The sequence below is a fragment of the Wolffia australiana genome, chromosome 3 (assembly GCF_029677425.1).
Source record: "Wolffia australiana isolate 7733 chromosome 3, ASM2967742v1".
Lineage (NCBI taxonomy): Eukaryota > Viridiplantae > Streptophyta > Magnoliopsida > Alismatales > Araceae > Wolffia > Wolffia australiana.
This window is the reverse complement of record NC_135837.1, coordinates 13,880,952-13,897,601: the sequence shown is the minus strand read 5'-3', so window position 1 is coordinate 13,897,601 and position 16,650 is coordinate 13,880,952. Positions and strand designations below refer to the sequence as shown.

General features: G+C 43.1%; 2 protein-coding genes across 4 annotated transcripts in view; one reads left to right on the top strand and one right to left on the bottom strand.

The window, feature by feature from the left end:
* PEX1 (peroxisome 1) overlaps nucleotides 1-16,650 on the bottom strand; it is a 35,108-nt gene that overhangs the window by 5,032 nt on the left and 13,426 nt on the right. For 2 of the 3 annotated variants that reach the window (XR_013580899.1, XM_078572598.1), the window contains exons 10-15: nucleotides 10,745-10,899; nucleotides 3,797-4,027; nucleotides 2,987-3,187; nucleotides 2,232-2,357; nucleotides 2,047-2,108; nucleotides 785-902 (exon numbers count right to left, since the gene is read on the bottom strand). Coding sequence is in view for 1 of the 3 variants with exons in the window: in XM_078572598.1 (XP_078428724.1) it covers nucleotides 785-902; nucleotides 2,047-2,108; nucleotides 2,232-2,357; nucleotides 2,987-3,187; nucleotides 3,797-4,027; nucleotides 10,745-10,899 (893 nt within the window). In the remaining 2 variants the exon portion in view is untranslated. Of the gene's footprint in view, nucleotides 1-784; nucleotides 903-1,544; nucleotides 1,709-2,046; nucleotides 2,109-2,231; nucleotides 2,358-2,986; nucleotides 3,188-3,796; nucleotides 4,028-10,744; nucleotides 10,900-16,650 lie in introns of all 3 variants that reach the window. The other variant, XR_013580900.1, reaches the window with a different exon arrangement.
* LOC144700456 (uncharacterized) lies at nucleotides 12,484-14,310 on the top strand. Its single transcript, XM_078571856.1, has 2 exons — nucleotides 12,484-13,588; nucleotides 13,916-14,310. The coding sequence occupies exons 1-2, from the start codon at nucleotides 12,484-12,486 to the stop codon at nucleotides 13,942-13,944; spliced, it is 1,134 nt and encodes a 377-aa protein (XP_078427982.1). The 3' UTR covers nucleotides 13,945-14,310.

Here is a 16,650-nt window from a genome sequence, read left to right as displayed (position 1 = left end):
GCATCTCAAAGCAGGTCAAAAATTCGATACCAAGTGGGATCATACTCCACGTGGAGGCCACAAAAAATAATATTGACATTGAGCTGCTTCTACGGCTTCTGCACAGTCTGGAAAAATTTCATCAGAGGAATAAGAGGGTAAAGTTATGACCTAATATGGATGTCCTTGCAAATTTACGATGAAGAGGCAACTGTCAGATCACACAAAAGAGGTTAATGGAGCTTATTGTCAAAAGCATCTCCCATAGAAGCTTCCATGTAGCAAAGTGGGCAACCATGTTCTCCCGATTGTTTCCTATGGAATTCAAAAAGTAGCTCAGAGCTCAGATTCTTTGCATTTCCACACACATTACTGGGCCAGGTCTTGGGGAGGTGGATCCATAATAAGATGGATCTTGACCTGGTACTCCAAATCGGCCATTATCTGTTGGCTCAGAATGTAATTATATTGCTTAAGACAGCACAAAGTAACTGGTGACACGGCATGTACAAGTGCAATGTATCTCAGTGTGATAGAGAGGGGTTGCGACGTATGGATAGACATGGAGTCATAGGGGTCTGATATCATGCAGAAAATGTAAAAAAATGATGGTACTCCCAAAGAGAACAAAGTGCAGATAGGAGAGAGAGAGAGAGAGAGAATAGACTGGGTAACTGCATGTACTTAAGTTAGGACCTAATATAGGGGAGAGAAACAGCATGTACTTTAGTTTGCACCACTATTGTTTGAGGAAAAAGATGATCACGGAAAAAACATTTCAGAGAAAAGAAATGGCTTAACTTACCTTTTGCGAGAGAACCTTGAGAATATCAAGCCGTTCATGCCAAGACGGAAAGCCACAAAATAGTAGTCGATCAAGCCTCCCCGGACGCAAGAGCGCAGCATCAAGAAGATCAGGTCGGCTGTTTTCACCACATAAAAGGATTAACATTTAATTTTGGATGAAAGTATTTTCATATTTTAAAGACACAATAAAAAATAGTCACATGAGCAAGAAAAATTATTCGGGCCCCAATCTCTTGATTGAGGTCATGCTTCTGGCTATCATTTATCAGCATGGACTCACTTCATGTTCCGCCCCAGAAAGTAGTTTGGCCAGTACTATTGAGAGATGTGCGGTTCCAATTATTTAATATTCTATCTCATCAGGAGGGTCGCCGACTTTGTGTGATCTTGATACAGTTCCCATTGGAGTATATGAGAAGATAAAAAGAAAGGGGTGCCAAATAAAGAATGTGTGAACTTCCCCTAGACGACAGGTGGAAGGAGATGAACCCACCAGGAGAACAAGAAAAAACGTTAGAGATGCTTTTTTTCAACTGTTCCCGAGTACCCCATATATATTAGGGTATACGGGTTGTACATAATGGGCCTCATGTTGGGCCAGATACAGGAAGACATAAAGAAAACATAATGGGCCTGCTAACAGAATGTTGACCAGTCAACAGGCACCAGGGGACCTGATGCCCCATGTGGTGCTGACGTGGCCACTAAGACTGGGAGTGGTAAGGGAATAAAGGATGCCAATAAATAAGAGGTGAGACCTCCAAGAAAGGCATTTGCGGGCAGATAGACTTCTTGGAGGGTGTAGGAGATCTTGGAGAGACCAGTTGTATGCGGCAAGGGTCTTCTGAGGACGTTCATACCAACAAGAGGGGCTAGTTACAGGAGTATCAACGTCCACTGGGAAGTCCGAAGAAGGATCTGGCTGGGGAATTGCGACATTACATCTGTAAGTTGCATTTCTTGATCTTTATTAAAAAGAACAGATGAAAAGAACTCAAATAATGAATAAATAACATAACGCAAGAAAGAACATAATATTTTGACTTAATCATCCTCAATTTATGGTGCATATGGATTTTTCTATTTCTAAAGTTGAAGAAAATGATTATTTGTATTTTTTATTTTTTTTTCAAGAAAATGATTATTTGTCTATGTTAAACATTGCCAATGCGATACTCCAACAGAACTTAACTATTAAGTTACAGGATGTGCCAGTAACAACGATGAATCCGCTCTATCACAGAATAAAATAAAACCAACCTAGTTGCCGCAAATACAAATACCCCAGTCAAAGTCTCCACGCCATCTAGCTCTGTAAGCAGCTGCACAGAATAGTGAAAGATTATATGATAATCAACCATTAGATGAGTAGGACCCATTTACATAAAAGACTACAACAATAATTTTCATAAAATGATACACAGAACCAGGTGTGGAGAAGAAACCTGATTGACTACGCGATCAGTGACTCCAGTGTTGTCATGCCCTCGCTTTGGAGCAATAGAGTCGAATTCATCAAAGAACAAAAGACATGGAGCAGCTGCACCAGCTTTTGCAAATAAGTCACGAACCTGGATTTCAGAAGTATGGGAATTGTTAGCCAGTGGGAGCTACCTCTTTCCATCAATATAGCCTACCCTCCCTTTCCCACAAATACCTATCCTCAGTTGAGACCTACATGAATGTCTCCATCATCATCACATCCATCGTTGCTCTCTCATTAAGAGTAAACAAAGACAATTACAAGATTTTTAAGTGCCGGTTCAGAGAATGACCAGGACATTTTATTAGTTGAAGAGAATAGAGTGACCCGAACAGGAAAGGCATCGGGAGTTGAAGATAACATAGGTCATAATAAGGAAGTCAATGTTTGGGAAGTTATATTTGGGTATGAATCTTAGATGGGCACCAACACATCGGTTAGGCAAATAAGAGGCAAAAAGATATTCCTTCAGAAGCCCAGAGGAAAAGAGACCCAGGGAGCCTTGTCTGTTGAATATTTTGTTGTCTATTTCATTATAATCCAACCTACCCTTCTTCCAATTTATCCCTATTTCTTTAGGTCTAATCTAGTAATTGAAATGGTATCATGTTGAACTTCGAATTTCAGACATCAACGAAAAAAATTTATGAATGTTTCACCAAAAGAAATCTCAAAGAGAAAAAATGAATTTGCGCGCCTCCATTTAAGAAATCTTACAGCTTGCTCAGAGGCACCGATATATTTGTTCAGTAACTCAGGGCCTTTGATGGATATGAACCTTAAGGAACACGCTGCAGCTGCTGCACCAACAATATGGGTTTTGCCGCATCCAGGAGGCCCATACAATAGGACATTTGACCTCAACCTTAAAGGTGCTTGGCCAAAGATATTTGGAAATTTTGAAGGAAATTCTATCATCTGTAATTGAAAAGGAGGGAAAACATTACAGATATACATTTAATTAACTAACATTACGACAAAAAGGATAATGCGAAGTGCATGGCAGGGATAAAGGAGCAATTAAAACAATACGGTTTTGGCGTCTGGAGTTGTAACCAACTCGGGATTTTTTCCCAGAGAAGGGTACAGTTGAGCAACAAATTTCGGTTGTTTTGCACTGTGGAGAAGGCAATTCCATATACAAGAACTATTTCATAGGTTTTTATAATTTCCTCGATAGCTAATATTGGGACCTAATGTATTTTTCCCGCCTGGTATTTATTGAAATTTCATTCTCACAGCAATCAAAATACGTCCTATGTCAATGTTATCGGTATAAGGGAAACTTCCCAAAATGCATACTTGGGCTTCTCTTGAAACGATGGTTCTTTTAGAATGTCCAGATGATTGGCTAGATTGGTAAAGGAAGTTTAGAAAATCCCAACTCTAAGTAATATCCGGTGAGAAAGATAACTAAGCAGCATATATTTTACAAAAAATCTTCAGAAAGTATTACTCTATGTCATTTCTCATATAGTTACGACAAAATCCAATCCAATTAAGTATGGTAAAAAGATCAAATTAAACCTCTTTTATTGCTTTTTGAACATCACTGAGGCCTCCAACATCTTCCCAGCCATTACGCCCACCTTCAGATGCAGGTTTGGTGAGCCCCCGCATGGCAACTGGAACAAATCCATTCATAGCTTCTTCAAAGTCTTCCGCTAACAATGATGATTTTTCATCCTCGTGGACTACAAGATGAGAAAGCAGAAAACGGCTGCTTGCGGAGTGAACAGCCCGGTCCACCAAAGTTTCCTGCCAGATAAAACTTTGATTTCATTAAAGGATGAAAAAAACATGGAATGACGTGCAAAGTATCTAAAAAGAGTGAGCATGAGTGCTAATAAATAACGAAATATCGCATAGTGCGAGTAAAGTCATCAATTAAACATGTTGACTGAAAAGACATTCAAATAACTGTCGGTTAAGACTGGACTATCATTTTTAAATAGGAAGAGGGGTAACACATAGATAATATGACTGCCAGGGGCCAAGTAGTTCTTTCTGATGCACCCAATGTAAAGATCTTAGCCCAATATCCTTCATTTATATGTCCACTTATTAGCCCAAAAATGGATGAGAAAAAATAAGTCATTAATCCAAAAACACACCAGTCATATTTTCCTTTTTCACTGATTTTAAACCGTATTTTCACTGACCACATCTGTCAAACCTTTGTGATACTGTCAGGTATAAAGTAAAAATTCCTGCAATGTTTTTCTTGAGGAGTATTCCTAAAATGACAATCAAACAATAATCAAGAGAGTTCATGTTAGATCATGGAAGATATGTGTTAGGATTTAAGCTAACCAATGGGCCCGAGGCCTTTGTGTAAAGTGTAATAGATTAACTCTAGGATTATGAATAAAAGACTAACCTAAAATGAAGGGCCCATTGAGGCCCATTATCCACTTAGGGCCCATTAAGGGCCCATTAGTGGGAGGTCCGAGTAAGGCCAATATTAGGCCCTTTATGAGCCTAATATTTACTGGGTCTGAGATATCTCAGGCCCAGGCTCCAACGGTCAGAAATTCTGACCGTTGGACAGCTATCTCCTTCAACGGTCAAATTTTTCGAAAATATGACCGTTAAGGGGATTCTCTCTCTCTAGTTTAAAGGTATAAAGGGGCCTGTTGAAGAAAATAATAGATGATGTTTTTTGCCCCAATTTCCTGGCTGTGTCACTCTCTCCCCTCTTTTCTCTTCATTACTGACATGGTATCAGAGCAGAGATCGATCTGAGCCTGCTGCAGCATTGTTTGAAGCCCTGATCGAAGTCTATTGAAGCCCTGATCGCAGTCTTCATTGAAGCTTTGTTTAAGGCTCTGTTTGAGCTCAGATTTCTGTGTTCCTTTCCCTGAAATTCTATGGGAAAATCCAGAACCAGAGCAACAGCCAGAGCAGAAAAAGAAGCTGAGGAGCTAGCCTCCCTAGCTGCCTCCACTCCAGCAGCAGCTCCAGCAGTTCGTGTTTCAGCCGCTGCCATGCAGTTCACCACACCAGTCCAGGGAAGGCCTGTCCTGCCCGACCTGGACATGAAGTACAACGGCATAAATGGCCAAATATGGGTCACTATGGCACAAAGAGCTCTCAAGGCAGCCTATCTTGGGAGACATTTGACAGGAGAAGCTCCATCAGAAGATGATGCTGGATTGGAGGTATGGGAGTCGGAAGAGGCTCTCATTACGAACTGGATGATAAAGAACATGGAGGATGAACAGAAGAAGGATTATCTTTTGATCGACAGCGTCCGAGACCTCTGGTTAGAGGTAAACAGATCGTGTGCAGAAATGCACAGCGACTTTCGTGTCTATGATCTCCGCGAGCAAGAGCGGACACTAAAGCAGGGAAATCTGACGATTTCCACCTATTCAGCAAGGCTAAAGGCGATTTGGCGGGAATTGGATCTCCTGTGGCCCACGGGATAAAAATTCCCCCTCGTACATCCGAGAGGTGAAGTTCAGAACTCTACAGTTCCTAATGGGCCTCAACTCCGAGTACGAGACCCTCCGGAGCCAGCTGCTACACCGGGAAAGATTTCCCACATTAGCAGAGGCAATTTCAGAACTCCAAGGAGCAGAAAGCAGGAAGAAGTTAGGTAGCAAGGGAGGAGAAACTCCCAAGCCTACCGTTGCAGCCCACCTAGCAAAAAGAGAGCCCCAGCCTGCGGCACCTCCCCAGCAACCCAAAGCCCCTCCAAAGGAAGGTAATACCTCAAAACTTATCTGCGGGTATTGCAGAAAGCCCGGGCACATCAAGCGAGACTGCCGAAGGCTGGCGTGGAAGGAGGAGCAGATCAAGAAAGGGACCTGGAACCCAGGCCAGCAGAAGAAGGCCTATGTGGCCAGCGAGGGAGACCAACCACCCTCCACCGAGAAGGAGGAAACCGGGAGCGACATCCAGAAAATGATTCAAACGGAAGTAAGCAAAATCCTGCAGAAAATGAGCTCAACGTCCCTCGTGCAGTCTGGTAGGTGTTTTGCATTTACTACTTTTACAAATTCTCAACCTATTTCAGTATCATGGGTGTTGGATTCAGGGGCGACAGACCATATGTCACCCCACAGATCCTTATTTCGAACTTACGAGTTTGAAAAAGGAAATCTTAAAGTTTTCACTGCCAATGGAGGAGTCTTACCGGTAAGAGGAACAATCCTCATTAAAGGGAAAGTCCTGAAGGGGGTACTCCACGTACCTGAATTGAAGGCAAATCTTTTGTCTTTAATCCAGCTAGTGGAGAATACCGGATGGCGGTTCTCCTTGGATTCTGACTGTTGTTTTTTATGTGTAAAGGACACCGGACAGAAGATTTCATCTGTTAGCCGGAGAGGCGGTCTTCTCCTGCTAGATGAATCATGGGAAGGAGGGGGGGAGTCGATGGTCTATGCTGCCCAGAGCGAGGAGCGGGTCATCCTTCTCCATAAAAGATTAGGACACCCCTCATTTCATACCTTAAAACAATTGCATCCTCATTTGTTTAATGGAATTTGTTTTGAAAACTTAATTTGTGAGAGTTGCCAATTCGTTAAACTTAAACGGTCCCCATACGTCAGTACGAACCACAGAGCCTCCTCGGCCTTCGAGTGTGTTCATAGTGATGTATGGAGCCCCTGTTCCATATCTGGATTATTACACCAGAGATGGTTTGTCCTATTTGTAGATGATTTCACGAGGTATACATGGGTATACCTAATGAAATCAAAGGCAGAAGTACCGTCTATTATTCTGTTGTTTTGCGAAATGATTCAAAATCAGTTTGGAAAAAGAATTAAATGTCTGAGATCCGACAATGCCAAGGAATACTTCTGCAGAGAAGTAAACAACTACATGGAAATGAAGGGAATTGTCCATCAATCTTCATGTGTAAATACCCCTCAGCAAAACGGGCTTGCTGAGAGGAAAATTGGTCATATTATGACGTCGGCCAGGGCACTCCTGTTTCAAGGAAATTGCCCTAAACACCTTTGGACTGAGGCAGTAGCTACGTCCACACACCTCATCAACAGGACAGCATCAAAGACATTGGGACTCAAGGCCCCAATTGACATTTTATCGTCTGAATTTCCTAACATAACTTTAAAGACTAACCTGCCGGCCAAAGTATTTGGCTGTGTTGTGTATGTTTATGTCCACAATGCAGGAAAATTGGATCATCGGGCAGTGAAATGTGTGTTTTTGGGTTACTCTACCACGCAGAAAGGGTATAAGTGCTATAATCCGGAGTCAAGGAAAGTGTACGTTTCTGCAGATGTGCAATTCGACGAAGTCAGAATGTTTTATGGGACAGCAGACAGATCTGGAGATTACTTGGAATCAGAGGAAGGAGATGCGGAAGGTGGGAAGTCCAGTCGATTGCTAGAATTAAGGGATAGTGAAGAGGAACGTGAAGAAAACACCGTGCCGGATATGACAGAAAAAGAGGGACCTCACTCGGTAGTGGATGCCGTAAGCGAAGAACAAATATCAGCAGAAGAAGCAAATCAAAGCAACCATGGATGGCCGATTGCAGTTAGTAAAGGTACCCGGAAGTGTACGAAGACCAAACTATATCCGGTAAGCAACTATGTCTCCTACAGTCGTTTTTCCCCAGAATATAATCAAGTGGTGCAGGCCTTGATAGCTGTGTCTATCCCAAAGAACGTCAGAGAAGCTCTGACATCCCCAGAATGGAGAAAGACAATGGACGAGGAAATGGAAGCACTTGAGAAGAACGGCACCTGGGAGGTCGGTACCCTTCCAATGGGAAAAAAGGTAGTCGGTTGTAGATGGGTCTTTACGGTAAAATACCACTCAGATGGGTCAATAGCAAGGCACAAAGCCAGACTGGTGGCCCAGGGGTATACGCAGTCATATGGGATTGACTACAATGAAACGTTCGCCCCTGTTGCGAAACTAAACACGGTCAGAATTCTGATTGCACTGGCAGCAATCTACAAGTGGAAGTTACACCAGTACGACGTGAAGAATGCTTTCCTACATGGAGAACTTGAAGAGGAGGTATATATGGCACAACCTCCTGGATATCAGGTGAGCGACAATCCCAGGAACGTCTGCCGCCTCAGAAAGTTTTTATATGGACTTAAGCAGTCTCCCAGAGCATGGTTCGGAAAGTTCTCTAGGGCCATGCTGACAGCAGGATACTTTCAGAGTGAAGGAGACCATACACTCTTCATAAAACATGGTAAGGAAGGTATGGTAGCAATATTAATTGTGTATGTGGATGATATAATTATAACAGGGAATGACGACGAAGAAATTCAGAAACTGGAAAGGTACCTATCGTCATCATTTGATATTAAATCACTGGGGCCTCTAACCTATTTTCTAGGAATTGAAGTTGCCTACTCAGGGACTGGGATTGTACTGTCTCAGCACAAGTACATCCTAGATCTGTTGAAAGAAACCGGTAAGCTGGACTGCCGCCCAGCCGCCACACCAGTTGACATTAATGTCAAACTAAAGGCACAGCAGCATGAGAGGGATGCTCCGGTGGACAAGACATCGTTTCAGAGACTCATTGGTAAGCTCCTGTACCTCAATCATACGAGACCTGACATTGCATTTGCAGTGAACTCCCTGAGCCAGTTCATGAACGACCCACGGGAGTCTCATCAAGGCGCAGCATACAGAATTTTAGCCTATCTAAAAGGAACTATTGGACAGGGACTATTTTTCCGAACAGGAGGTGAGCCAAGTATTACTTTATACACTGACTCTGATTATGCAGGGTCCTTCGAAGACAGCCGCTCTACTTCTGGGTACTGCAGCTTCCTTGGTGGTAACCTCGTTACATGGCGAAGCAAGAAGCAGAAGGAAGTTTCACTCTCAAGTGCTGAAGCAGAGCTTCGAGCCTTTAGTACAACCGACGGCATGTGGCTCAAGGGCATCTTGAAGGACCTACACTTATACAACCGTAAGGGTATGATTTTGCAGTCAGACAGCAAGTCAGCCATTGCAATGGCGAAGAACCCAGTCCAACATGAGCGCACAAAGCACGCACGGGTGGCGAGACATTACATCAAGCAGAACATTGATGAGGGGCATATCGTCCCACAATATGTACCTACGCTGGAGCAGACTGCGGACATCTTCACGAAAGGCATCCCAGGCCCTCAATTTCAGGCGTTGGTGTCCAAGTTGGGCATGATCAACATCTATACCCAACTTGCGGGGGGGTGTTAGATCATGGAAGATATGTGTTAGGATTTAAGCTAACCAATGGGCCCGAGGCCTTTGTGTAAAGTGTAATAGATTAACTCTAGGATTATGAATAAAAGACTAACCTAAAATGAAGGGCCCATTAAGGGCCCACTAATTATCCACTTAGGGCCCATTAAGGGCCCATTAGTGGGAGGTCCGAGTAAGGCCAATATTAGGCCCTTTATGAGCCTAATATTTACTGGGTCTGAGATATCTCAGGCCCAGGCTCCAACGGTCAGAAATTCTGACCGTTGGACAGCTATCTCCTTCAACGGTCATATTTTTCGAAAATATGACCGTTAAGGGGATTCTCTCTCTCTAGTTTAAAGGTATAAAGGGGCCTGTTGAAGAAAATAATAGATGATGTTTTTTGCCCCAATTTCCTGGCTGTGTCACTCTCTCCCCTCTCTTTTCTCTTCATTACTGACAGTTCATAATTTTGAATGTCCAGGAATCAAATTTCTGTTCGGATCAGCAAGGACTTTGAACAAAAAAATGGAACAGGAATCGGAAAGAGATGAAGAGATAACAGTTGAGAAGAATCAGTTGATTCTTCTCCCTTCTGGTCGCAGTCCTCTCCTGCACTCCAGCCCTCAGCCACATCTGCCAAGTCGGGAAACGACTTCTCGAAAAAGGTCTTAGATGTCTCTCTCTCCAGCTTCGCTTGTATTTATAATATTTGGATCTCATGTGCCACCTTTCCCACAAGTGTCACTGGTTCCCAAGTTCTCTTCTTAATTCACCTTTAGTACATTCTTGAAAAGAACTTATCACTTTGTTAAATCATTATGATAGTTTTCGATAAATACATGGTATCCCCCCTATTATGAGGGCACGCAAGAAAATGTAGTTAATTACACAAATCAGTAAGGGAGATTCTCCCTATGAGAGGCCAGTTGGCAGGGAAGAAGCAACCTAGGAGTTACAGGTGCCGATCTACACTCTGTATCTCTGTAATCTTCCAATTTTCTTCAATCTATCATCTATTATTCTCTTTATTTTCCTCTTCGAGTTCATTCCTTGGTAGAGACCTTCATCGTGGTCTCAATCACATTGGCATCAACCCAGAGCCTCGAGGCAAAACTTAAAGAGCAGATACGAGCAATTAAGGAAGAGAAGCAGGACCAGAAAGACCAAATATGAATGGAAACCATATTTAAATGAACATAAAGAACATGTAATCTCCAGGAAAGCAATAACTATGATGGACTAGATCTCAATATGAATAGAATCATAAGAATAAAATCACTCTGGATGTGGGCAAAAAAATACCAGATCATATGCATCATAACCATCACATTTGGCTGAAACAGAAGAGATGATGTCTTCAGAACAATCCATTGATCTTTTGTGTAATTCGTACTTCAGGATAGCCCCACGCTCAGAGGCAGCAGGAACAGGCAGTTGGATATGAAAATCAAACCTCCCTGGAGTCAAATGATTTATTGAGTAACTATTATGAGCTTGATTTTATTCTGGATACAAGGAAAGAATAAGAGAGAAAGAGAGAATGAGATAAAGAGATCAAGGTCAAGAAAGGTTTTATTCAAAATACAAGGAAGAAAGACATAAACAATCATCTCAAAGAGTTCATCCCTTCCCAAAGGTCTGTAGATCCTCACAGCATTGAGAACGCTTTCTCACCTATTTATATGCATTTTGGAGCACTGATTCATATTGGATGTTTGCATGTGTACCCTTTTGTCAGGTAACACATTCAACTAAATGTTAATATTTGTAAAGATTTTCCTTTCAAAAACTCTAAACAGACCTAGGCGATTCTATTGAATTTGGCCACGTCAGAAAATTCAAATTGTCAACATGACTCAGTGATCTAAAATCCTTATACATGAATCCACATCCTCTGTCTTCAAATCCAGATTATGTTCATGTTTTATCCTTTCTTCATGGTGAAAGAGCTCAAGGCCAAGCAGCATAATGACAGCTGCGCCTCATCTGACAATAACAACATGACCAGCAGTTCTCTTGGATTGTAACATGCAAAAGAACGGGATAGAAGGAGTGAGAGATACGGAGATGAAGAAAGGGAGAGATAAAGGCCAATATGGGAAATACTCAAGATACAAAGGTCCATACACCCTAACGTTCTCAAGAGCACATTCTCGCATAAAAATTTAATAGGACAACTCTTTTCTCTTTCCCCTAGATCTAAGCTCTATTTATAGAGCCTTGTTAGATCATCACGGCCCATTTAGGGCAGATTGGACTGACTTATGGGCCAAAGGCCATGTACATGTAATAGAATAACCCTAGGAAAATGAATAAAAAACCTAACTAAAATCAATCTAAATAAGGGCCCGTTAAGGGCCCATTAAGAGCCCACTAAGGGCCCATTAAGGGCCCAATAGTGAGGGGCCCATTAGGGCCATATATTAGGTCCACTAAGGACCTAATATATACTGGGCCTGATTTACATCAGGCCCAGACTCCAACGGCTGGAAAACTAGTCGTTGGACATCCAGTTGCAAAAAAGGGCAGCTGGATGTGATAGGTCCCAACGGTCATATTTTTCAAAAATATGACCATTGGAGGGACTGTTTTTCTCTCTCTCCTCAGTGCATATTTGTATAAAAAGGGCAAAGGATTAGTAATGGAGATTCCAACCTTTTTGTGCCCTATTTTCTGGTGTTCCTCTCCTCTTCTTCTCATCATTTCCTCATCTCTCTCAAGAATTTACATGGTATCAGAGCAGGCTCGACCAGTACCCATTTGAAGCATTGATTTTTTGGAGTTTTCTCCTCAGAAGATTCTGTATCTCTCTGAGTTGAATCCTCCTTCTGCAGCAGTGATTAGTTTCCTGTCTTCTGTCAAGAAGCAGGATATTTGAAGTCCTGAATTTGGGGGTTCTCCTCAAACTCTGTGAAGTCCTATTTGTCGGTGGCTACCTCAGCAGTTCTCTGCATCCCTGGGGTGTGTGCATCAGCTGCAGCAAAGCGTCAGTTTCTGGTAAGGATTTATTCCTTAAGATTATGGGTAAATCCAGAACCAGGATGGCTGCAAAGGCAGAAAAAGAATCTGAGGAATTGTCTTCTCTGGCTGCTGCAACACCAGTTGCTCCAGCCACTCCAGCTGCCCCAGCCACTGCCCTCGTCACTGCATCAGTCCAGACCAGGCCTGTCCTGCCTGACCTGGACATGAAGTACAACGGCCTCAACGGCCAGAAGTGGATCACCATGGCTCAAAGGACTCTCAAGGCGGCATACCTTGGGAGGCATCTAACTGAGGAAGCTCCGTCAGAAGACAGAGCTGGGATTGAAGTCTGGGAGTCTGAAGAAGCTCTCATCATGAACTGGATGATCAAGAACATGGAAGAAGAACAGAAGGATGACTACATTCTGATCGGCTGTGTTCGAGATCTGTGGCAAGAAATTAACAAGTCCTGTGCAGAAATGCACAGTGACTTCCGAGTTTACGATCTCCGAGAGCAAGAGCGAACGTTGAAGCAGGGAAGTATGTCAATATCCTCTTACTCTGCACGAATCAAAGCAATTTGGAGAGAGCTGGATCTCCTTTGGCCCACTGGTGACAAAAATTCTCCCTCTTACATTCGTGAGATCAAGTTCAGGACTCTTCAATTTTTGATGGGGCTCAACTCTGAGTATGAGACCCTCCGAAGCCAGCTGCTGCACAGGGAAAAATTTCCCACCTTAGCAGAAGCGATTTCAGAACTTCAGGGGGCAGAGAGCCGAAAGAAAATTGGCACCAAAGGAGGCGAAGCCTCCACTCCTACTGCAGCAGCTCACTTGGCCAAGAAGGAACCTCAGAGCAATCAGACCTCCTCAGTGGCACCATCTTCAGTTCCTCAACATTCCAAGGCCACACCGAAAGAAGGCAGTACCTCAGAACTAATCTGTGGATATTGCAGGAAGCCCGGACACATTAAAAGGGACTGTAGGAGATTGGCATGGAAAGAAGAACAAATCCGAAAGGGGACCTGGAATCCAGGTCAGCAGAAGAAGGCCTACGTGGCCAGTGAAGGGGGAAAACCACCCGCCACCGAGAAGGACGATGCAGGAAGCGACATTCAGAAGATTATACAATCTGAGATGAACAAGATCCTTCAGAAAATCAACTCCACATCTTTCGCACAGTCAGGTAAGCACTTTGCATTTACCACCTTTAAGAATATTACACCGATTTCGGTATCTTGGGTCTTAGATTCAGGCGACAGACCATATGTTACCCCACAGATCATTGTTTCAAACCTATGAGCTTGAAACAAACAACCTCAGAGTTTTCACTGCTAATGGAGGGATCTTAAAAGTAGAAGGAAGAGGGACAATTATGATTAAAGGAAATATGTTGAAAGGGGTACTTCATGTACCTGAATTAAAGGCAAATCTTTTGTCCTTAATTCAGCTGGTAGATGAGACTGGGTGGCAATTTATCTTGGATTCTGACTCCTGCCTTCTCTGTATAAAGAACACCGGGCAGAAGATTTCGTCTGTTAGCAGGAGAGGGGGACTTCTCTTGCTGGATGTACTAAGGGAAGATGGGGAGCAGAAAGTGATCTACGCTGCCCAGAGTGAAGAAAGGGTCACGCTTCTCCATAGGAGACTAGGACACCCCTCATTTCATGTTTTGAAACAATTACACCCACAGTTATTTAAGGGGATTATTTTTGAACATCTTAATTGTGAAAGCTGCCAATTTGCTAAACATAAGAGGTCATCATATCCAAGTACGAATCATAGGGTCTCCTCGGCATTCGAATGTGTTCATAGTGATGTATGGGGCCCCTGCTCCATATCTGGCTTGGCACATCAGAGATGGTTCATCTTATTCGTAGATGACTTCTCTAGATATACATGGGTGTATCTATTGAAATCAAAGCAGAAATCCCATCTGTTATCATATTGTTCTGTGAAATGATCCATAACCAATTCAGTAGACGGATCAAACGCTTCAGATCTGATAATGCTAAAGAATATTTCTGTGGAGAAGTAAACAAGTATATGGAAGAAAAGGGGATAATCCATCAATCATCATGTGTCAATACCCCCCAGCAAAATGGTCTTGCTGAGAGGAAAATTGGCCATATTATGTCGTCTGCCAGGGCACTCCTATTCCAAGGAAACTGCCCCAAGCATTATTGGACTGAAGCAGTGGCAACAGCCACACATCTCATTAATAGAACAGCATCGAAAACATTAGATCTTAAGGCCCCGATTGATCTTTTATCCTCTGAATTTCCACATATATCGTTAAGGACTAACCTGCCGGCCAAAGTATTTGGCTGTGTAGTATATGTTCATGTTCATAATGCAGGAAAATTGGACCATAGGGCAGTGAAGTGTGTGTTCCTAGGTTATTCCACCACGCAGAAGGGATACAGGTGTTATCATCCCGAATCAAGGAAGTTCTTTGTTGCTGCAGACGTGAAATTTGATGAAATCAGAATGTTCCATGACGAGACAGATCGATCAGATATCTATTTGGAGTCCAGTGAGGTGGAAGCCGATGGTGGAGAACTCAGCAGACCTTCTGAACTTAGAGACAGTGAACAGGAACCTGAGGTTAGTGCTGCTCCGAGTCCTGTTGAGGAGGAGGAGCCTCATGCACTAGAAGAAGCTCCAAATGAAGAACTACTACCAGCAGGAGAAAGTAATCCAAGTAACAATGGATGGTCAATTGCTATCAGTAAAGGAGCTCGGAAGTGTACGAAGACCAAGCTCTACCCAGTAAGTAATTACGTCTCATATACCCGGATATCTCCAGAATATAAACAAGTTGTCCAGGCTGTGATGACTGTATCTGTCCCAAAGAATGTCAGAGAAGCTATGTCATCTACTGAGTGGAAGAGAGCAATGGATGAAGAAATGGAAGCGCTAGAAAGAAATGGTACTTGGGAAGTGGGCCCACTCCCAGTTGGAAAGAAGGTAGTCGGCAGCAGATGGGTGTTCACCATCAAATACCATTCAGATGGATCAATCGCCAGACATAAAGCCAGATTGGTGGCCCAAGGATATACGCAGTCATATGGAATTGACTACAATGAGACATTTGCCCCAGTAGCGAAGCTGAATACAGTCAGAATTCTGATTGCTCTTGCAGCGATATTTGAATGGAAGTTGTACCAATATGATGTGAAGAATGCTTTTCTACATGGAGAGCTAGAAGAGGAGGTATATATGGCTCCACCCCCTGGATATTGTTTGAGTAAAAATTTGGGTGATGTATGTCACCTCAGAAAGTCCTTGTATGGACTCAAACAGTCCCCCAGGGCCTGGTTCGGCAAGTTTTCTAAAGCAATGTTGGCAGCGGATACTTTCAAAGTGAGGGTGATCATACCCTTTTTATAAAGCATGGTAAGGAAGGTAAGGTGGCAATCCTAATAGTATACGTAGATGACATCATCATCACTGGAAACGACAATGAAGAAATTCAGAATCTTGAAAGACATCTTTCTTCATCATTTGATATCAAAGCTCTTGGTCTTCTAACCTACTTCCTAGGGATTGAAGTTGCATATTCAAGATCTGGAATTGTACTTTCTCAGCATAAGTACATTCTCGATTTATTGAAGGAAACCGGGAAACTGGACTGCCGTCCAGCCGCTACTCCAGTAGACACAAATGTGAAATTGAAGGCAGAACAACACGAAAAGGATGCCCCAGTGGACAAGACCTCATTTCAGAGACTCATAGGCAAGCTCCTCTATCTCAACCATACAAGACCAGACATAGCGTTTGCTGTGAACTCTCTAAGCCAATTCATGAACGACCCACGAGAGTCTCATCAAGGAGCAGCTGATCGAGTTCTTGCATATCTGAAGGGTTCCATCGGACAAGGGCTGTTTTTCAGGACAGGAGGTGAGCCTAGTGTAATTCTTTATACTGACTCTGATTATGCAGGTTCCTTTGAGGACAGTCGATCGACGTCTGGATACTGTAGCTTCCTTGGCGGTAATCTCGTCACTTGGCGCAGTAAGAAGCAGAAGGAAGTCTCCCTCTCAAGTGCTGAAGCTGAGCTCCGTGCCTTGAAGAAGGGAGTCTGTGAAGGCATGTGGCTTAAAGGTATTTTAAAGGATCTTCATCTATATAACGGCAAAGGGATGATCTTGCATTCAGACAGCAAGTCGGCCATTGCAATGGCCAGGAATCCAGTTCAACATGAACGTACAAAGCATGCACGGGTGGCGAGACATTACATCAAGC

Bases quoted from the DNA above. Each gene is read 5' to 3' on its own strand.
- LOC144700456 (XM_078571856.1), top strand. From the start codon at position 12,484: ATGGCTGCAAAGGCAGAAAAAGAATCTGAGGAATTGTCTTCTCTGGCT. The intron at 13,589-13,915 runs GTAAGCACTTTG...CTCTGTATAAAG, and splicing joins CACATCTTTCGCACAGTCAG to AACACCGGGCAGAAGATTTC.